This window comes from Eurosta solidaginis, chromosome 3 (genome assembly GCF_040869045.1).
Source record: "Eurosta solidaginis isolate ZX-2024a chromosome 3, ASM4086904v1, whole genome shotgun sequence".
NCBI classification, from domain to species: domain Eukaryota; kingdom Metazoa; phylum Arthropoda; class Insecta; order Diptera; family Tephritidae; genus Eurosta; species Eurosta solidaginis.
In genome coordinates this window covers 216,716,374-216,740,404 of record NC_090321.1, presented here as the reverse complement: position 1 = coordinate 216,740,404, position 24,031 = coordinate 216,716,374, and the positions used below count along the sequence as shown (strand labels likewise).

At 36.1% G+C, this 24,031-nt stretch overlaps 1 protein-coding gene across 2 annotated transcripts in view; it reads left to right on the top strand.

The window, feature by feature from the left end:
* The window catches only part of LOC137245052 (putative fatty acyl-CoA reductase CG5065), an 87,517-nt gene that overhangs the window by 31,069 nt on the left and 32,417 nt on the right, over nt 1-24,031 (top strand). For both annotated transcript variants that reach the window (XM_067775067.1, XM_067775068.1), the window contains exons 2-3: nt 17,606-17,890; nt 20,185-20,610. In XM_067775067.1, coding sequence (XP_067631168.1) covers nt 17,614-17,890; nt 20,185-20,610 — 703 coding nt within the window. In that variant the 5' untranslated portion in view covers nt 17,606-17,613. The remainder of the gene's footprint in view (nt 1-17,605; nt 17,891-20,184; nt 20,611-24,031) is intronic.

The window sequence follows — 24,031 nt, the reverse complement described above, 5'->3', positions numbered from 1 at the left end:
TGATATGAGATTAAAGGAAACAGCCATGCATGAGATAAAAAAAATTATTCCTGCCTCATAAATACTTTTATAGCAACATAAAATCATAGTCATAGTGTAAAATCTGCAACAAGCCGATATAGGTGCAGTAATAAATGTATTTGCACATAGTTACATACAAACAATCTTTAAATAAAACGAACAATAAACTTAATGCTACAACATCAACAAAAATCGCTGTGCAACACAAAACGTTTCTATAACCGAAATTTATTGCAAATTCAATGACCATTTACGATAAGCAATTGCTGCCATTTAGACAGCTAATATAGTCATTCACACATGTCCCACCAAGTAAACTTCACTCAGCAGAAAATGGTAGGCGCAACAATAAAAAATATTTAAAGGAACCATAAATTATAATTATGATTTTCGATGCACAAACCATAAACCGCCTCATAAAATTTGTTCAGAAAATGAGAATAAAACACTTGATTTCAAACAAATAAAGATAAAACTAAAAAAAATAAACTTTTGCCCATAGCACATGTTTAGCCACCACTCTTAAATCAAGTAAAGTCACAAACTAGATTTTGGTTGTGGTCTAGATTCCTGCATCGGCTATGGTGTAGGTTATCAGTTTCGATTCCCACTCCTGTGCTGTTTGGCTTTGGTTCAAATTTTAGCTTCACTCCAACATAAACTGCAGTTCGGCTTTAACTCTGGTTTATAATCGTTTCGGTTTATTTAACTTCACTCTGTTTCGTTTCGTTTCACTTCTTTTCTTTTCTGATTTCTTTTTCGATCAAGGATATCACCACAAGTTTTAAGAAAGGCTAAAATACTAAAAAAAATAGTTATCACTTAGGCCTTTAGGGAAACTTTCACATCTAACTTCGCTACAACATTTATCTTCGAATATTATTAAACCCTTTAGGTTCATTTCTGTTCCATTTCGTTACATGTTTCAATTCCCGCTTAAGTTATTTCTAGTTTCCGTTTCTATTGCCATATCTTTTCATGGCCGGCTACGGTCGAAGTTGTTATTTCCATTCCCGTTCAAGTTCAGATGTTTTTCGGTTTCCTTTCATTTATTGATTTCAATGGCCGCTTCATTTCGTGTAAGTTTCGGTTTTACATTTCTACTCTCCTTTCAGGTCGGTTATGTTTCTAGTGTCCGTTTCCATTCACGTTCTAGCTTCATTTTCTGCTTCCGTGCTAGTTTTAATTAGGTATCATTCGAAGTTCTATTCCAGTGTTGCTTCCCATTCCCGTTCCATCTCCATTCTAGTTCAATTCCCATGCCAGGGAACTTTTGGACTTCACACCCATTTCACTTTATTTCCATTCACATTCTAGTTCCATTCCCGTTCCTGATCAGCTTCGATTCCCACTTACGTTTCATTTTCGAATTCATTTCCTTTTCAGTTTCAATTCCCATCTTATCCTAGTTTCAATTTCAATCTGTTTTTCTGATAAATATAATTTTCTTCCCCCGTCCCAGTTTTGATTCACATTTCCATTTCAGTTTCGACTTTCATTTCTAATTATTTTTCTTGTTGCAATTTCAATCCTTATTCCCTTTGAAGTTTTAATTCACATCGTTCGAATCTTACTCCCTTTTCGACTCTCGTTTTACTTTCCAATTGCAATTCTTATTCACGTTACAGTTTCTATTTTAGTTCTATTTAGTTCTCAGTTCTGGTCGTGTTTATATACTTGTCCCAGTTTTATTCCCATTCTCCTTCTAGTTTTAATTTCCGAATCCGTCGCACTTTATGCTACCTTTGCAGTTCCAGCATCTACTCCTTTAATCGTTGCAGTATCTTTTCCCATACCGGCTCCAATTCCATTTAGTATTTTTCCAATTCTTTCCGGATTTTTTTTTTGTATTTGGTTTCCAGTTCTATTAAGTTTTCATTTCGGTTCGTTTCCTGTCTCATTTGACATTTCCTTTTCCGCTCCGGTTTGGTTTCTGATTCCTATGCCCGTTTTTCTTATAACTCGGTTTATGTTCCCTTTCTTTTTTGTCTTCAATTTCGAATGGTGCTAAGATTTCAGTTTTCAATACATTTTCGGTTTTTTCGTAGCTTTTAGTTCCGATTTCCATTCCGGTTTCGATTCCGCTTTCTGTTCAACTTCTTTATCGATTCCTAGCGTTTCCCCCATTTCCGCGAGTAATCACATATTCCGTTGTTTTTACTCTTAAAATTATGCATTGCTCACCTTTTGTAAAGAAACTTTTTGGGGGATATTCCACACACACGCACTACCGTACTTACACGCACATGCGAAAAACTTTATTTATACTGAGCAAATTCATTTCGTTGCGCACAAATTCTAATGACTTTTATTCGAGGCAAATGGCAACGTCGATAGTAGCAGCAACTTCATGCCATATTTGGTTGTTGTTGCTGACCTCATTCGACTGAGTTTTCGCTGAATGAAAAGTCGTTTTTGTGGTTTACCTATGTATATATTTTTCCTCTTATTTCAACATAATACCAAAATACAGATGCAATATTACTTTCATTACATAATCTTAAGACGTTAGTATGCGCGTGCAACTAAAATGTTTGTGCCATTGCTTAAAAGCAACCTGTTCACCAGCTGGTTGCCGTTTTTCACAGTGGTGTATTCTGCTTCACAAAACTATGCCCAATCTTATAAGATATCTGGTCATTATTCTCTTAGTTTTGTATTTCCCTGCAACTTTGATAAAGCGACCTGGAGAGATTATCACATATAAACCCAATTTAAACAGAAAACAAAACATAGTTTATTGTTCTATTTACGATAACTAGCTTATGCCCGTGGGTTTTACCCCACGTTTCTATAAAAATATGCAAGCTACTCGTAACTGGCCATGGGTAAAACATGAGTTGGTAAGATTGACTTCTGCTACAGCTAATGACTGTTTTTGTATGAAATATTCATATTTGTAACAGGATCCCCTCGCGTAGGTGAGGTTGACAATTGAGTTGCAGATGCTCTGAAGCTATAAAGGTTTCTACTGCGCTCATCAATCCCTTGATTCGCAGCTAACGATGCTCCTTGATCTTCATTGAATAGGAAATTTAATGCATTTTAAATTAAAAAGACAAATCTATCGGTATCAATGGAATCTTTGGTTTTAAACTTGTTTGTTTCGAAATTTTCCGATAAAAGTAATTGCTTCAATGACATTCGTAAAAGTTTTGTGATGAAAAGCCTTGCCCCACTACATAAGCGTGGAGAATCGAAATAACGAAGCATAATATATTAATATTAACATCCTCATTTTAAGATGCCTAAAATGCCTTTCCTCAAAGCCATTTATAGTTTGTAAAGATAGGTTAGTAAAGAAATAGGAATTTTGCCATAATTAATTTCAAGAAGTTGTTAAGCAAAGGTTGCTGTTGAAGTGTTTTCGCCAAAATGCCCTATCATATTTCTAAAGAGAGTAAATTTTTGTACGTAAAGGCGTCTATAGACGAAAAAGCACGCATTCACTTCAACTGCGGCTGTTCCATCAAGTAACAGCACCACCTTTGGGATGATCAATACACCTTAAATTTTTCAGGGTTCGGTCTAAAACTTGCTGCGACTGTTTATGAGTTATGCTACACACATCGCACATCCTCACTTTGACCTGACCGCTTGCTTATATCGCACATCGGGAGATGTTTGCAGGCAGTGCTCATTTAAATGCGGAGTTGTATGGCCACCACACAAAGGGTATCCGCGGTATCTGAGAAATCAATTAATCAAATTAAACAGAAATGTTTTTTTCCGGTTTCTCCAGGCGTATAAAACTACTAACTTTAAATATAACATAAAATAAAACAAAAGGAACCAAACCCAAATCTGCAATCAAACTTTACGTGTTGAAATAAGCTAAGTTTTTAAGGCAGCTATAGTTCTGAAAGTCCCACTTGTCCTGTTTTTTTCTCCATATATTACTGGTGCTGTTAGGACTTAAGGTCATATAGCTCCTTACCAATTTTCATTATTCCATTTGTATGATAGGTGCCACCTTCTTTTTTTATATTGCAGTTATATTTAGCCTATGACAATCTTTGGAAGGTTTCTAGTGGGTTATTCAAATTTAGTTGTGAACGGCCGATCCGTTTGGGGTGCAACCCGATTAATACCTACATACAAACATTCATAATTTTAACTTTATATATATGGGGTATTCCATCCCATTTCGACCAATTTTGAACCCGACCCCTTTAGAATTGGCTGAAAGCTTTTCTTCTTTTTCTAGCTTACGAAAGAGGTTTTTCAGAATTTTTTCAAATTTTTTCATCCAACTCAAAAAAAGTTATGAATTTAAAAAAAAACACCGTTTTTGTTTTCAAAAGGCTATAACTTTTTCAAAAATTGACCGTTTGGGATATTTTTTTTTTAAATATGTTTTTAAATGTACTTTTCGGAAAAACTAGAAAAAGACTTTCAGCCAATTCTAAAGGGGTCGGGTTCAAAATTGGTCGAAATGGGATGGAATACCCCATATATAAATATAAGATGTGGATAGACTGAAGTTAACAAAAGATTTTAACGGTGGAAAATTATTAAACATCCAAAAGGAATAATAGCCAAACAAGTCTGTAGTCAAACTTTAGCTGTTATAATAACCTAAGTTTGTACGCAGCCATAGTTCTGAAAAATACCATTTGTAGATTAGGTGCTACGCCCTCTTTTCTCCAATTTCACATTTTATTGGAGCTGTTTGGACTTAACTTCATATAGCTCCTTACCAATTTTCATTATCCTACCATTACTACATCCAGAGATATGCAGTATGAAAAACTCCATTTATATGGGAGGTGCCACGCCCCTTCTCCCCCACCCAACATTTTCTTGGGGGTGTTAGGGATTGACCTCACATAACTCCTAACAGAATTTCAATGTTATAGCCTGAATATCGATATTATTTTTAGCTTATGAACATCCTTGGAAGGTTTCTAGTGGGTTGTGCAAATTTGGGTGTGATCGGTCGATCCGTTTAGGACGCAACTTGATCTATACCTACATACATACATACATACATACATAATTTGAGTTTTATATATATAGATAGATAGATAGATAGATAGATATAATATGCGGATAGACTGAAGTTAACAAAAGATTTTAACGGCGGAAGAGTACTAAACATCCAAAAGGAATAACAGCCAAACAACTTTGTGGTCAAACTTTAGCTGTTATAATAAACTAAGTTTGTACGGCAGCCATAGTTCTGGAAAATCCCCTTTGTAGGGTAGGTGCCACGCCCTCTTTTCCCCAATTCCACATTTTACTGGAGGTGTTTGGACTTAACCTCATATAGCTCCTTACCAATTTTCATTATCCTACCATTACTACATCCAGAGATGTGCAGTATGATAAACTCCATTTATATGGGAGGTGCCACGCCTCCTTCTCCCCCGCCCCACATTTTCTTCGGCGTGTTAGGGATTGACCTCATATAACTCCTAACCGAATTTTAATGTTCTAGCATGAATACCTTCAGAGTTATGTAGTACCAAATATTCATTTTGTATGGGAGTTGCCACGCCCCTTTTATATATCGATATTGTTTTTAGCCTACGATAATCTTTGGAAGGTTTCTAGTAGGTTTTGCAAATTTGGGTGCGATCGGTCGATCCGTTTAGGATGCAACTCGATCTATACCTACATACATACATACATACATACATACATACATACAAAATTTGAATTTTATATACATATAGATTTAGGAAAAATTTCCATGAACTTTGTAACTTAAATTTTGTAAACCATCTGGAAAACGTTCTCGAAATAGAAAATCTAAAATTTGAAAATATTTTCGAATATTTTTACGCTTTTAATTGGAGCTCTCTAAATTTTTTTAATTTTGCAGTTTTGTAGCCCAAATTTATAAAAAATATTTAAATTTATAAAAAATATTTTAACTTTTTTATGGAGGAAAATCTAAGTTCGAAATTTTCGTAACAATTTTGGCTATTTTCGAATTTCTTCCAAAACGTTTTTGAGATTGTTTGAAGGAAAATCTAAGTTCAAAATTTTCGTACCATTTTTGCCAATTTTCGAATTTTTTCGAAACCTTTATCAGATTGTTCTTTTTGTTGTGCCGGTTACATAATTCATAGAATATCAAAAAAAAAAAAAATTATTCGACGAAATTTAATAAAAGTTGGTATTTCTATTTTTATGTTCGCTGCTGTATCTTTCCTTTCGATAACATAGGACAAATTTCCATCAAGGTAACTTAAACTTTGTAAACCAATTTCGAAAACGTTTTCGAAAAAAAAATCGTATATTTGAAAAATGTTAACGAATATTTTGAACTTTTTATTTGCATCCCTCTAAATCTTTTTGAGTACGCAATTTTGTAGTCCAATAAATTTGGGTCTAAAATTCCATGTATAGAAAATATTTTAACTTTTTTGTATGGAGGAAAAGTTTAAGTTTGAAATTTTCGTATCATTTTTGCCAATATTCAATTTTTTCCAAAAACTTTATTGCGATTGTTCTTATTTGTTTCATTTACATAATTCATAGAATTGTTTTGTTGAAATATCAAAAATAAAAATTCCAAAAAATTTGTTGCCGAAATTTAATAAAAATTGGTATTTCTATTTTTATGTTCGCTGCCGTATCTATTTTCGAAAACATTGGAAAAACATCCATTAACTTGGTAACATAAACTTTGTAAACCAGTTTGAAACCGTTTTCGAAAAAAATCGAAAATTTTATAAATTCTAACGAAAATTTTGAACTTTTTATTTGCAGCTCTCTGAGTTTTTTTGAGTGCGCAGTTTTGTAGACCAATCAGTTTTAATCTACATTCCATGTAGAAACATTTTGTTAACAGTTTGTATGGAGGAAAATACAAGTTCAAAATTTTCGTAACCCTTTCGTAGAATGTTTTGTATTGTTTCAGTTACATAACTCATAAAATTTTTTCTTAAAACATCGAAAACAAAAAATAAAAAAATGTTTTTCAACAAATTTAATATAAGTTGATATCACTATTTTTATGTTCGCTGCTGTATCTGCTTAGGAATTATTTGTCTCCATTGTATTTTGTTTTTGTAAACGGTGTAAAAATTTAATCACATAAGCAGATAAGCAGGGTCATGTTAATACCCCAAATAATTTTTACACAAATTTCATCAACACAACCCATAGTGAGATGCATGCGCTTGCGCATTCGCATTCTCTATTTTGAAAGGAAAAACGCATTGCAAAATTTTCAAAATTCTGTTACAACTAAAAAAAAAAAAACACAATATCTGTTTCAACTTTGGATTTCAACTATACTAATGCACTTAAGTATGTGTATGTTTGTTTTTATTGCAACAAATTAGCCATTGAGTAGTACGCCTCAAGTGTTTTGGTGTGCCACACTTAGTTCGGTGAGTTTGAATTTTACGTTAATATCTGCAAATAATACCTGCTTGCACACAATTTCCGCTCACAAAATCATCATTTTTTCTCAATACTTGTTTGCTGTTGTTGTTTATAGTCGCTGCCAAAGGTGTTCACCGCCCAATGATTTATTTATTCATGCACGTGTAAGCGCTCACAAAAGCACGATGGGTCTCATTGTTTGGCGCTTGTAGTGAATTATTATGGCACCAGCACTTCATTCTGTTATTATTCTTACATACATACATAAATATGTTTTAGTTAGTTATTACCCATTTATTTGAACCCTTCATTATGTGACACCAGTCAATTTGTTTTGTTGCATGACAAAGTATTTTTGTGAACTAAGTTTAACGGCTAAATTGTTTTGAATTGAATAGCTAAAATAATACTTTCTGCAAAAAAAAATTATAATAATGAACTCGAAAGCGTATTTGGGCTGGTGTTAATAGTTGCTGTCAGCCGTAATTGTTTTATACCTATCATATTTCATTTTAAACGGCCTTTACTTTTAGCTCAGATGCTTTTGACATTTTTAAGCAACATTTCTCAATTTAGTTTATTTAGGGTTTTTAATTAACTAGAATTTTATAACTACACAAAATTCTTAAATTTTAACTGTACAATAACTATACCATTTAGGTATTCGTAACATAGTAGCTGTGGTATTTTTTATTTATTTATTTACTACGGCTTTCCTAAGCCTAACTAAAATTTATTTTACATGTTTATAATTGCCTTCTGGACTATGCAATCTAGAATAGTTACATCTATGTCCTACCTTAGAGTACTATGGATGGGAGACTCCAGAACATGCGAACAAAGTGTTGTGCTAGTGTAGTATGTAGGCATTTTACGCATGTTAATAAAGCGCGAAGGCAACATCTGCACGGCGATGCACTGAGTTAATCGAGTGATGCGTTTCAGTATGTGCTTCGGCAACCTTTTTTAACACGCTTTTATTAGCATGGCCTGTATGTAACGGAATCTTTCAGCTTAATTTTCACCGGTTTCAAGAAGTCTGATTAATTTGAAACTTTGCATACGTATCAAGGACCAATGACAATGCATTAATGTGGTGGTGTGGTGACATAAGGTCAACGGCCATAAGGTCAATTTGCCTTATTACCACTTTGAATGGCCATAAGTTTGATTGAAACTTTACACACTTATCAAGGCTCGATGACAATGCATTAATGTTATGGTGCGGTGACATAAGGTCAACGGCCATAAGGTCAATTTGCCTTATTACCACTTTGAATGGCCATAAGTTTGATTGAAACTTTACACACGTATTAAGGCTCGACGACAATGCATTAATGTGATGGTGCATTGACATAAGGTCAACGGCCATAAGGTCAATTGGCCTTATTACCACTTTGAATGGACATCAGTTTGATTGAAACTTTGCACACGTATCAAGGCTCGATGACAATGCATTAATGTTATGGTGCGGTGACATAAGCTCAACGGCCATAAGGTCAATTGGCCTTTTTACCACTTTGAATGGCCATAAGTTTGATTGAAACTTTACACACGTATCAAGGCTCGATGACAATGCATTAATGTTATGGTGCGGTGACATAAGGTCAACGGCCATAAGGTCAATTTGCCTTATTACCACTTTGAATGGCCATAAGTTTGATTGAAACTTTACACACGTATTAAGGCTCGACGACAATGCATTAATGTGATGGTGCATTGACATAAGGTCAACGGCCATAAGGTCAATTGGCCTTATTACCACTTTGTATGGCCATCAAGGCTATGATAATGCAAACATGTGATGGTGGGCTGACATAAGGTTAACGGACATAAAGTCAATTGAACTTATGACCACCCCAAATGGCCACAGATTTGAAACCTTGCACATAATGCGAAAAACGCATTCATTTATTAATGATAGAAGTGGATGCATGGCACATCTACGAAAGAGCATACTGGAGCCCTTTTTAACACGCTTTTATTAGCTTGGCCTGTATCTATCTATGTATCCATGTATGCATGTAACGGAATATGGATTGTAGCCGAGAGCCCCGGTAATGCAGAGCTCCGAACTCCGTTGCACCTTTTGAAACATTTTAAGATAGGTAAATTTAGCTAGTGCAGGCCACCAGACCAAGGCACCATAAAGAAGAATCGGGCGCACAATGACTGTGTAAATCCAGTAGGTCACCTTAGGGGAGAATCCCCAGGAGGTGCCAATTGCCCTCTTGCAGGTGAACAGCTCTGCTGCTGCCTTCTTGGATCGCTCCACTATATGGTCACTCCATAATAGCTTCCTATCCAGAACGGCTCCCAAATACTTGACTTGATCGCTAAACGCTAAGAACGTACCCTCAATTCTTGGCGGTGTAAGATTTGGCACTTTGTACCTCCTCGTGAAGAGAACAAGCTCGGTTTTATCCTGGTGGACTTCCAAACCTGTGGCGGGTTGTACTCCTGGAGCAGCGGATGTCAGCTGGGTCCGTTGGCGTCACTGGAACCCAGGCTCTAGCCCTTGGTCGTGAGGGGATATCACGCGTCTACACTACCTTGAGGCGCGCGCCCGGATATACCACCCCTATAAGCGTGACGGTGGCCCTATAGAGGTTTACCGACCTGGCGTCGTCACAGGCAATTAGCTTGACATCGCCCTGGAATCACCCTGCATCGGTGTAAGATGGCGGTGGACCAGGGTTGTCTTTCTTAACCTTAACGGCCACCGTAGCGAGCGCGGCCTCGATCCACTTCCACTGTTGTTTCGGGATCCTGCCATCTTCGCTGCTCTCGTCTATAATGCCAATGATCTGCCGACCATTGCAAATTTCGGCGAAAGACCGCGTCCAGCCTCCCTGCGTCTTGGCCCTCTTCGGTGCCGTGGGGTTGGAGTCATCCATGGACCGCTGGCGTTTCAAGGTTTCATCACTCTCAAATAAAACTTTTAAAATTACTTGAACCAAAAAATTAAAAATAAATAATAGTTTAAAAAAACTAAAAAAACACGCTTTTATAGCTAACCGAACTAAAAAATAGAAAATAATTTTCAATTAAAAAGAGTTTATATAACAGTAGTAGATGGTCAAACAATCATTTATAATTAATCACTTCAAAATGAAAATATAATAAAATTAAAGTTATTAACAGATAATAATTTAATTCAGATTAAAAAGCGTGAGGTGCATTTGACTACATTTCATATCTTCCCTCTCAGATAGTTGCCAATAGAATGATTGTAAAATTCAATATCACCCACACCAAGCTTTTTCTGTGAATTAAATTATTCTGTTAATAACTTAAATTTTATTATAATTTTATTTTGAGGTGATAAACTATAAATGATTGTTTGACCTTCTACTACTGTTATATAAACTCTTTTTAATTGAAAATTATTTTCTATTTTTTAGTTCGGTTTGCTATAAAAGCGTGTTTTTTTAGTTTTTTTTAAACTATTATTTATTATATGCGTACAAGAGCTTGGAAGTCTTGGCGCTACATAGCAGAATAGTTTCGCTGCACTTCTATCGATGCTATGGAAGCCCGCCTGTCCAGCACTAAATTGGTAGTGTTCTACAATAATTGTACAATTTTTGTTTAAATTTATGGGAATTACATGATTTAATATCATTCGGTAGTTCATTATAGGATTTAAAACCTTTATAATACAGATTACATTTGTTTGCTTCAGTTTTATAAGCCGGCAGATTAAAATCATTTTTATTACGAGTATTTACAGAGCGCATATCTTTTACATATTTTATATTAGTCCTCAAATACGCAGGCAAAGTTCCTTCTATTATGTTTTAATAAATTTCATGGTATAATAAAAAAAGTTGCTGTCTAATGCTAAGCCAATTAAGAGAGCATAGCATGTCTCTGATAGGTGTGTCGTACCGTTTTTTGAGAATGAATCTCATAGCTCGGTTCTGTTGCTTTTGTAGCTAGTAGATCTCACTGTCTCGCAAGATGAAAAATATAGTTGGGCAATAAATAAAATGTGGTTCGGTTATGGATCTGTAGACGATGATTTTATACCTTCTATTTCAATATTTGCAGGTTCGTTGTGTAAAATATAATTTTGTCGCTCTTTTTCCTACCGTATAATCCACATGCTCGTTGAAATTCAGCTTATCAGCTATTTTTATTCCCAAGTATTTTATGGTGCTGACTTTTTCAATTATTTTGTAGCTCACTGTTTCGAAAATTGCGTCTAGATATAACCATAAATTTCGTTTTATTGACATTCAGTTTCAATCTGTTTACGCATAACCAACTATATACGCTGTTAAGATCTTCTTGCAGCTTAGTATATATTTCAGTAATATTGTTCCCCCTTATCATCAGCAAACAATTTTATTTCACAGTGCTTTATGGAGCTAGTTATATCATTAATATATATATTGAACAGTATGGGTGCAAGCACAGACCCTTGAGGTAGACCAACAGGTACCTCCCTTTTATCCGATACGGACGTTCCAATCACTGTTCTTTGGTATCAAACAATCGTTAAATACAAATAACTTACTTACTTACTTAATTGGCGCTTAACCGTCTAAACGGTTATGGCCGTCCAACAAGGCGCGCCAGTCGCTCCTACGCTCCGCCAACCGGCGCCAATTGGTCACACCAAGGGAGTTTAAATCGTTTTCCACCTGGTCCTTCCAACGGTGTGGGGGCCGCCCTCTACCTCTGCTTCCATAGGCGGGTTCCGATAGAAACACTTTCTTGGCCGGAGCATCATCTTTCATTCGCATAACATGGCCTAGCCAGCGCAGCAGCTGCGTTTTAATTCGCTGGACTATGTTGATGTCTGCGCATAGCTCGTACAGCTCATCATTAAATCTTCTTTGGTACTCGCCATCGCCAACGCGTAGAGGTCCATAAATCTAAATAAAGCCGCTTCATCTGCTGTTTTCATGGTTCATGCTTCTGCCCCATATAGCAGGACGGGTACGATAAGTGTCTTGTAGAGTATGATTTTCGTTCGTCGAAAGAGAACTTTACTTTTCAATTGCCTACCTAGTCCAAAGTAGCATTTATTGGCAAGATTGATTCTTCGCTGGATTTCAGTGCTGATGTTGTTGCTAGTGTTGATGCTGGTTCCAAAATAAACGAAGTCTTTTACTATTTCGAAATTATGGCTGCCAACAGTAGCGTTGTTGCCAAGGCGGATATGCGCTAACTCTTTGCTCGATGACAGCAGGCACTTCGTTTTGTCCTCATTCACCATCAAACCCATCTTTACCGCTTCTTTTTCCAGTTTGGAGTAAGCAGAACTAACAGCGCGGGTGTTTAGGCCGATGATATCAATGTCATCAGCATATGCCAGTAATTTCACGCTTTTATAGTATATTGTTCCAGTGCGGTTAAGTTCTGCAGCTAGTATAATTTTCTCCAGCATCAAATTAAAGAAATCGCACGATAGGGGGTCACCCTGTCTGAAACCTCGTTTAGTTTCGAACGCCTCGGAGAGGTCCTTCCCAATTCTGACTGAGCTGATGGTGTTGCTCAACGTCATTTTGCACAGCCGTATAAGTTTTATAACACTACACTTAAAATTAACAATGTTTTTTTTTTTGAGTATGGGACCAAACAATTTTTTTAGAAACTGATCCATTCTGAAATTCTGAACTTGAAAGAGTAAAGTCGTTCTCCTATTACAATCTGTGATTTAATGGAGAGCTTTTGTCGAGAGAGTCGTTCAGATGTCATCCGGCTAACTCAAAATTTTGAGTATTATTTTCAAAAATCAAACATTTCCAATGGCGGTGCCTCAGGGCAGAATTGCATTAAGTCAAATCGCATTACAGTTTGTGTAAGGCTTACCACAAAGCTGTTTGGGAAAATAACTAAACATAACATCTTGGTCTTTTGTTCGTGTGGAGGGTAGTGGATGTGCTTCAAGCACAGCTTCTGATTTGTTCACAAATTCGAAATATTCATGTTTTTTTCTTTTAATTGTTAATTGTAGGACGTTTATCTGTCTGCTCTTAACAATGGCTCAAGCAAATTCAAATCTTTCGCGCTCTGATACAAATTATATTTGAGGCTTCGAATTATTGCCAACAATTCTTCCTATCTCCTGCCTGTTTTTTCATTATATTTATCACTGCTTTACGGAGAAATGAAAATAATGCTGCTAATAAAAATAAAAGCCAAAGGCTTCACTGGCTGGGTCATACGAATTGATGAAGGTGCTCCGGCCAAGAAATCTTTTTAATCTACACCTTGGTTGTTTGTTTTTTTTTTTTTGTGTCTCGGACGTTGTGGCAGCGCACTGCCCTCAAGTGGCCCGATGAAACCAGGCTAAGCCAGTTTTTTTTTTTTAAATTCATACATACAATATTATATATATATATATTACATATAACATATATATTATATATTACATATTATATTACATATAATTTTTTTGTTACCGAGTCTTTGAGAGGCAGTGGCTTCTTAAGCGCCGAGATCTAAAACCGCTCAGCTACAGAGAAACTCATCAGCTGAGAAATATAGATTCACAAAGTACAATAGACTAAAAGTATAAATATAATTTTTTAATTATTAAGAGAAGATAGAACCGTCTTTTTTATGGCAAAGAGCGAGTCCGAAACATCACTTATTCTCGAGTGAGAGTTATAATCTTCACACAAACATAGAAAAGGTTCGTTTAGTTGGAAATTGCTTCTGCATTGTTTAAGAATTAAAGGTTTATAATGCCTTGAAACTCGGCATGGAACATTCAGGTTTACTTCGTTCAAAAGAAATGGGCTTGAAATCGATCCATTTAAAAGTCTAGCCAAAAATAGTACACCTAGCACTTCTCTACGACTTGCAAGGGTAGGAAGATTTATTAGTTTTAATCGATTAGTGTAAGGAGGAAGATTATACGGAGAGTCCCATTGAATATTTCTCAAGGCGAAAAGTAAAAACTGTTTTTGAATTGATTCTAGTCTATCCACATGAACTTGATAACGCGGATTCCAAATTATCGATCCATATTCTAATATCGGCCTCACCAATGATGTAAAAAGGGTTTTTGTAACGTAAGGATCACTAAACTCTTTTGCCCATCTTTTCACAAATGCTAAAACTCCTCTCGCTTTATTGACTGTGGCATTAATATGAGGGTTGAAACTAAGTTTGCAACTCATTGTAACTCCCAAGTCGACAAAAACATCAACGCTTTCCAGAGTTTGGCCATTAATTGTGTAGGAAGCTGACTGCATGTACCCACGTGAAAAACACATGGATTTACATTTTTCTATGTTGAGAGGCATGAAATTCGCATTACACCAAGTCACTAAACGATTTAAATCCGCCTGGAGTACAGAACGTTCTTCAACCGACGCGTATGACTTAAAAAGTTTTACGTCATCGGCATACATTAAAATTTTAGAATATTTTATAGTTGTGGAAACATCGTTTATAAAGATCAAAAACAGAATAGGACCGAGATGGCTGCCCTGAGGCACACCGGAGGGAACATCGATGACATTCGAACAAATGTTTTTAAAAATGACTCTTTGAGTTCTACCGCAAAGATAGGAGGAGAACCAGCGAGTTAGGCCAGGTTGAAAACCAAGCAATTCGAGTTTATAAACAAGTAATGAGTGGCGTACTTTGTCGAATGCTTTGCTGAAATCAGTGTATATAACGTCGGTATGATGATTGTTTCTAAACCCATTAAAGACATGAGTTGTAAATTCAAGCAAATTGGTTGTGGTTGATTTGGCTCTGAAAAAGCCATGCTGAGAACTATCTATCAATGTAGAAATCGAAAATGTAAGGTGATTAGTAAAGATTGCTTCGAAAAGCTTAGGGATAGCGGAGAGCTTTGCTATTCCACGATAGTTTTCAATAGAAGACTTGCTTTCTTTTTTATGGAGTGGGATAAGAAAAGATTCCTTCCAAGCCGTCGGGAAAATGCCATTTTTTAAAGAGAGGTTAAATAGATCAGTAAGGGTCTGGTAAATGTATTCCGCACAATTTTTAAGAAAACATGTTGGGATCAAATCGGGACGGTATTTGAAGGATTCTTTTAGGGTCTTTAGATGTAGTAGAACATCTTCAGGCAGCAAATGTGGGGCATATATTGAGTTACTAGAATGGAGCTCTTACGGATAATTTGTAGGTGATGAATCAACCACAGCAGAGTAATTAGAGTGAAAGAATTGAGCGAAGAAGTTTGCAATCTCTTGATCGGCGCTGGAAATGCTATTTCTAAACTTCATGGCAGAAGGAAACCTGTTAGTTCTGCGTTTAGAATTTACGAAATCATAAAAAGACTTCGGGTGGCAAATAATGTTTCTTTTAATTTTACGTATGTAAGCTTTATAACACTTTTTATTAAGTTCAAATATTTATGACGGAAAATAGCGTACTGTGCATAATGAGAATGTAAACCGGTTCTCTTATATAATTTGAATAAACGTGATTTCTTATTTTTTAAAGCTTTTAAATCTTTAGTAAACCAGACTTGCACTGGTTCAATGTACGAGCATGTGCGTTTGGGCACATGTTTTTCAAATAAAGTATAAATGGTTTAATTAAAATGTAAAACGAGGCCACGTTATCTCAGAAAGCTCTTTATTTAGATTGTTGAAATTAGTTTTGGAAAAATCAAAGCATCTGGTAGAGACGCGTGTTTTGTTAGTGCAGCCGACTTCGTTGCTTATGACTTCGTAAGTTATCTCAAGAGAAGGATGGTAAACGTCTTCTGGCAAAACAAGAGGTTCACACCGATTTATAGAGAATTTAGATATGTCGTCAACAAATGCTAAGTCTAAGAATTTTCCATACTTATTCGGAAAGAAGTTGATCTGATTAAGGCAAAGATCAGTAACTCCATCCAAAAAGTCATTGTTATGCATCTTGGATGATACGGGGACAATATTGTGATCAACGGTATTCCAAGATATATGTGGCAGGTTGAAGTCGCCTAAAACAATCATTGAGTCCGTGGGCTTTATCATCGAATTGACTGATTGTAACAGTGAAATATGGTGCATAGGAAGGGGAAGATCACCGCTGACTTAATGGAGGCAGGTGTAGGAAAACTCCCTTGGTGCCATATATTGGCGTCAGTTATCGCGAAACCGAAATAACTGGAGTGAATTGTTTGCGAAATGGGCAAAACATCGCTTAGGAGGTTAAGCGACAAAAGATTATGATTAGTGCTAAAACGATATGAGTACTAAGTGATTAGTATCGATAATTTTCCAAAAAATAATCGAGTATTTCGTACTCGATACTATTTTCTAAGTACTGAGTAAAGTATCGATACTATACCTCTATACTTTTCCCCGATACTTTACCAAGTGCCGATGGTCTACATGTTTAAAATCAACAAAGCTCAGTCTATTAACACCATAGCTTGAGCATAAACTGAGATCGTCGACGATGCGGTTAACTTAAACCGACTTTTTTATAGTAGTGGAGTGGGAGACGATTTCTGCATATGGTGGTAAAAGAAAAGTATGTGTTTATTGTCGAGAGTCCAAGAAAATTATGAAAAGCTTGTAACTCCATAAAATTCAATACATTTTAACTTGTTATGCAATAGAGCTTTTTCGTTCTACTGTAAAATTTTGGTGGATGGAGTTAGCAGCTTTTGCAGCGTCGTCGACGATATATTGGTATTGAAAATGGTCTAAATCAAATTGTATACACATCTTCTTTCAAAAATGTGTAAAATGAACAATACTTTAACAAATACTGCTGAAGTGGTGAAACTTGATGAGTGGATTAAAAGTTTTGCAAACCGTTAACAAAAGCCATTGATATTACTTTGCAATGTGGCGGAAATAAATGTAAGGCGCGATAACCTCCAAAGAGATTTTAAACCGTTATTGTCTTTCAAAATAATATGTATATAATCTCTATACCAAATACGAGTATTACATTGCTGCGTCAATTCTTTCCGCAGATGTAGAAAAATTAGCGCTATCATAGCAGGGGGAGGGATAGAATTCGTTTTTATAAAATATTAAAACGGATGGACTTTATCGATTTTCGCCCAAATGACTGTCGTATCCTCTACAGAGTCGTCTCTAAAAAGCCGTCAGCAAAATTGGTGATGCTGTTATTGCAGCTCTTCGAACTGGATATTCGGTAAATGCTTGCTAAAGTATACACTTAAGCCATTTTGCATATTATACCTCTGTTTTACTTTTCATTTTAATGTGACTAACAGCTTTTATATTCTCTTAAATTGGCATTAAAATAATTATACCTTCTCTTTTTTATTTATTTTCAGCTTTCACAATGACCGAATTAACGCCAGTTCAAGAGTACTATAAAGGCAAAACTGTATTTATTACGGGCGCCTCTGGATTTATGGGCAAAGTTTTGGTGGAAAAACTTTTGTATTCTTGTTCTGCTCTAAAGGAAGTAATTATTATTGTGCGTCCAAAGCGTGGGAAGAGCCCTGAGGTGCGATTGGAGGAAATGTTTAAATTGCCCATTTTCCAACGTATACGTGAAGAGAAACCCGAAGTGTTGAAAAAAGTTACCAGTTTTCATGGCGATGTGACTTATGAAAGTGAGTTGATACATTCACTGTTCTATTAACTATACATACATATACTATGTATGTTTTAAGAATTATCTAATGCGTTTCATAATTTATCTACGTACTATAAATTGTTTATTATGGAATTTATCTCTAGTAAGCAGAGATTGCATTTAACGGTTAAACAGAAAAGGTCATTCGGTTTATCACGAATAACAAACGATATCCAAGAACCAAATGGGCTTTCTTAGTGAGATATGTTTATTTTTGAATGTTTTCGTGAGATACAATTTATTTTCCAAATGTTTTCTCTTTATCATTGATATCAGTAGTGTGATTTATTGCCAAAGGTTTTTTCTAAACCTAGCTGGTATTTTGCGACTGAAGTAGGTTTCGGGAAAGATAAATCTTTCGTTCGACCAGTTAGAATTAGCACAATGTAAAATTTATATTATATTATTACAAGGGTCTGTAAATAGTTGTTATTCATCAAAATTTAAACCAGAAAACCAAACTACGTCCCGACGTGGTCATGCAGGGACTATTTTCATGACCATTTTGAAATCGTTTGCTAGACCATACGGGGACAGTTTTGTGACCTTTTCGAGACTGTTTTGTGGTAGTAGTGGGATCATTACGGTACTATTTTAAGGTAATTTCGAGATTATTTTGGATTTAGTTGGTATTGTTTTAGGTATTATTGCGAGATCAATTTGAGTTTATTGCAGGATTTCTTTAGAATCATCCCGGTACTATTTCGGGGCTATTTGAGATCATGACGGGATCTTCCTTGGATCATTCCGGATCAATTTCGAGAGTATTCTGGGATTATGTTAGCGTCTGACTGATGCCGAAATATCATTTCGGGGCATATGGGGAAAATTCAATAACGAATACCAAAATTTAACGCGCTGTTATTATTACCGGAATGTTAGCTATTGATTTGTTATCGATGCGTTGTCGGCTTGTTATCGATTACAACTGTTCGAATAGTTATCAGTATATTATTGGTGAACTGTTGGTTATTTACGAAAAGCTGTCGATTTGTTATAGAAAAAATATGGACTTTTTATGGGAAAAATAACGATGTGTTATTGAAAATAATCTGTTTTCTACAGAAAAGTTATCGGTTTGGTATCAAAAAACATCGATAACTTTCCGATAACAAATAAATGTTTATCGATAAGAAATCGGTACTTGTTTTACAATGATTGTTAAACTTTTCGATAAAAATCTTTATTTTAGATAAGTCATCGGTATCGTTTTTTATGAATAATAAATTTATAACTCTTCGATAACAAATCTCTAACTCGTCTAAACCTCGTCGATAGCACGTCGATAGCACGTCGATAACAAACTGATAACAAATTTGTAACAATCCAATAAGTTGTCAATAAATATATAGCACCCTTATAAGCGGTCGTCAGCAATTCGATTACTCGTTGTTGTTGTTGCAGTCCCAAGGCAGTCGGTTTTATGTACCGGAGCGACTCGGGACTTTTCCCGACCAATGACTGTCATATCAGTGTAATCCCATTTAATTTGGTGCGTTCGAGTACTCGTCGAGTAGCACTAAAGACACTCTCCGTTGTAGCACTAAAGACACTCTCCGAAGCTTGCCGGATATACATAGATTAGGTACGTTTCGATACCAAGCATCATTAAGGAACTAGCCGGACTATATTGGGAACGATTTAATATGACCGCAGTGATCCTTCTAGGTCAGCCTGCCCCTACCCCCTACTTCATTGAAGAGCATGAGGTTGCCATAGCCTCGACCGCTTAATTTGTGTATGATACATTCTACTTTGTAACAGGATTCCCCTTGCGTAGGTGAGGTTGAGAATTGAGTTGCGGAAGCTGTGAGCTGCATTTTCAACCTCTTGAATCCCTATCCTATCCTTTCCTTTGCTTACCATTCATTTCCCTACTTTCCTTTTTCTTTTTATTTTATTTTCTTTACCTGCCCTTACTTTCTATTATCCAAGCGCAAACAAATTTGTAATTGTGAAAGTACATAAATAATTCACTGGTGTGTTATTCGTTTACAGCAACTGTGAAAGCTTATACATATCGCACACCTAGATCAAATTAGCGATCAGCTCAAAAAATTTCAGTGTTTAGGAAACGTAAAAAACTTACCGAAACCGAAACCAACAATACCGGCATTTAACTGTTATTTTAAGAGTAGTTATTAAATAACTGTTTTACCGGAAAATTTCGGTTACGAGAACTATTATTTGCAATCTCTGCTAAATAGGCATGATCTATTCTGCATTCTCTAATTTCCATACATTTAATAAACTTGGTTTACCTTGCAACAGATCTCGGATTAAGTGGCGATAATTTGAAACATGTCATTGATAACACCAACATCGTCTTCCATATGGCCGCCACCCTCAAGCTGGAGGGTAATCTCAAAGATGCCATTGATATGAATACATCCGGTACACGTCGCGCTTTAGACATAGCCAAACAAATGAAGGGTCTTGAGGCATTTGTGCATGTTTCTACGGCTTTTTGTAATTGCGATCAAGAAATAATGTTCGAAAAAGTTTATGAATATCCACATAAACCGGATGATTTGATGCGCATGGTCGAATGGATGGATGTGAAAACATTGGATACAATTACGCCTGAATTACTAAAGCCACATCCAAACACATATACTTACTCGAAGCGTTTGGCTGAGATATTGGTGCGTGATCATTATGAAACGATGCCAGTGATTATAGCACGTCCTAGCATTGGTGAGTACGAGAAATTTTTGAGAAACTGTTATTCGAGAATGTAAATATCAACATTTATGTTAAGTTAAAAGTAATAAGTTGATAACGACAATTTGTTTTTTGCAAATGGGTTTAATGGAAATAATTTTAAGCTAATTTGCTTCAATGCTTTACTGATGTCATTGATGATAGATGTTTATTTAAATATTGAGTACTAAGCTTGGTTATAGCTGTAAGCCGGTTTATTTGTTTAACAGATTTATCTACTACAACTGCATATTGAGTTTACTGTTAAGTAGATAATTTTGTGTCTTGCAGTTTAAGATTATTTGTGCTAATAATTCTGTCAAAAATGTATTGTTAAATAAGTATACAATTGTTAAAAGTTGGAGTAAGCCAACTCAAAATAATGACTTCATATTGGGTTGGTGTTTTACAATCATAACTGCACCCAACTAAATGTTGTATCTGTTGCTTTGCAACATGTTGCTCAAAATTTTTTCCTATTTATGGAATAGTGAATGATTGTTGCAATTATATTGCAGCATAAGTTAATTTAGCAAATTAAATAAGTACTAAAGTTATTAAGTAATGCAAAAGAGTGTGCTTTAAGCTACTCCGGCCTGCTTGGCTTAAGAGCTAAATGGGGCTTACGCGGCTGCAAGCGGTGGCCTTTCTTGAGTCACAAGGCGCTCTATATGAATGTGTAGATATCTACCAATCTCGTAAATGGGCTGTGCACTGAGCTACAGAACCATCATGTTGATCACCTCTACGAAAATAGATAGCAAAGCTACGAATGGCAATTTTTTTTCGGAGGTTAAACAATTTGGCTTGTCTTTTATCTTGACAGTCAATCCAAGCCTGAACTCTTACGTTTCCCATTCGTTATTATCCATAAATTTTGGCTCAACTGCTAATAGGCGAGCGACTAGAGCTGTTTGCAATAGCTCACGACAACTGAGAGCCCCATAGAGTTCAAGGTTTTTAAGGATGACATTGTTTCTGCCACTAATGCGGTTTTCCAGATAGCCGAAGTCCTTCACAGTCTTGAAATTATATCCGACAATAGTGATGTGCATGCAATGGCGCGAACATTTAGATTTTTTTTTTGACGACAGCGAGCACTTTTCCTTGTCCTCTTTCACCGCAAAGTCCACCTTTTACCACTTTAACCGTGCTATCTAAATCAGAACTTACGGTATGTTTAATAATGCTGATGATATCAATAAAGCATCCTGTTCCTAAACTTTCTCGATGCATTACAATAGTACGACCTTACGTTCAGCAACAGGAAAACATTAGACCAGCAACATGACACTTCAGTCCTCGGAAATGAGCCAGGTAGAAAAGTTTAAAGGGCGCTTTCATGGCGCGGGTCGTCCATTACTGTGCTAGGGACGGCGAGACGGATTCCTTTAGTTCGTAGCTATAAGAAAACTCCCCGAAGGCCTTGCGATGTGTTATCGATGTTGATGGTCCCTTTCCGGATGCAGATGCGGAATGTTTCGGTAATATGCACCATCAAGGTACTAGCCGACCATCTCGGGAACGATTTAGTATGACCACATGAATCCTTCAAGTGCATTCCGCCCCCATCGTCATCGCCTTAGATCTATGAGGAAATTGGGGTAGCTCGGCTGTTATAGAAACAGCATTCGCCACGTGTAGGTGAGATTGACAATTGGGTTGGAGAAGCTATAAATTGCGCTGGCAACCCCTTGAATCAGTTTGGTATTTTAATCACCTCTTACGATAGGTATACCTGCCGCGGGTATATTCTATGTTCCTCTAGCCCGTTGGGGTCTTCTTTATCGCTCCTATTCTTCTTCTTCTTGTAGCAATAATTAGACTCACTGAAGATTCTGGGGAGTTGTATCGATGTTGATGGTCCTATGCCAAATATTGATCCGGAAAGTTGCGGTAAATAATATCATAAAGGGAATAGCCCGACCATCTCTTGAAACGATTTGGCATGACCACTTTGAACCTTCAAGACCATCAAACCTCCTCCTTCTGCGAGAAGTTTGGAGTCACCAGAGCTTCGTCTGCTAAATTAACATCATTCGCCATGGGTAGATGAGTTTGACAATTCGGTTGGGGAAGTTGTAACTTGTGCTGCCAACACCTTGAAAGGATTGCGCGACACATCCCCTTCAATTACGGCTAAAGAGGGTATAAACAAGGGACTTCTTTCCTCAACTCTGGCTTTGGTCCTAAACTGGTCACTCTCAAACTGACGCAAGCCCGCTTCTAAGTCACCACCTGCTTAGTAGCGTGCAATTCGTGGAAGCGGTGGTGGCCACCAACACTAGCGAGCACCTACCGTAGACTATACCTGGAGGATCCAACGGTGCTACAAAGTAAAGCATCCACCTCTTTAGCCCCTACATCAGCATCGACATTTGCGTTCCTCCGTTTACGCTGCTGATATGCGCTCCCCATTCAGTTGCTGCCATCCGCAATCGTCCAGTCACCCAGCGGTTGCCATGCTGAATACTCTGGCTTGGTTGAGTGCTACCTCTGTATTCTTCAAATCCCATCTCATACTTTAATATCGGCAAACTTAAAAAAAAAACGCCCTATCACTGCAATTTTTTCAATAAAGACCTATCCAAATACATTTTAAACTTAGTTGTGGTGTTTTCAAAAAAATCTATGTTATGACGATTTTGAATGAACTCCGAGAAAGTTTTTTTCGCAGCAAGAGTTTATATATGTAGATCTAAGAATATGTAAGTCTTTATAACAATTTAATTTAAACTTGTTTTAAAATAGTATTATTTGCTTTCTATTAGTTAAGTATTATTTAATATGTAAGAAACACTTTCTAAGCTTAGCTGCACTAAAAGCTAATACACCTAACAAATTTCATACGCCAAACGAAATTTCAAACGCTCTTTTTTTCGGCTCGCTATACCTTCGGCTTTTACAAATTGCGTTTCACTTTTCAATAGTGTTAAGTGCTTAAAAGCCTCGAATAAAAGCTTACAAGCTTTTGAGACACATCTGCTTTTTGCTTGCTTGTATTGTGCAACGAAAACAGCACACTTACAACAAAAGTAAAAAAAAAAGATCATGAAAATAATAAACCTTAAAAATACAAATTTAAGTGCTTTGTAGAAAAATACTATAACACAACAACAACAAAAAACTCGTGCGAATACAAAAACAAATTTTGCTTTGATTACATATTTCTTAAATGTTCAAATATTTACTAAGTGCAGTAACTATATTAAAGAGTTTAAGTGCAAATTTACACGTAAAATAAATAAAAAAGTAAAAGGCAATAAAACAAATTAAAAATAAACTTGCAAATAATTTAATTTTTAATTGCATAAAAATACAAATAAAATAAGCACGTTGTCTTATAAAAACCAACCAATTACACGCAAACACATCTGAAAAGACGGGCACCTGTGTGTAAACGTAACATTTTTTT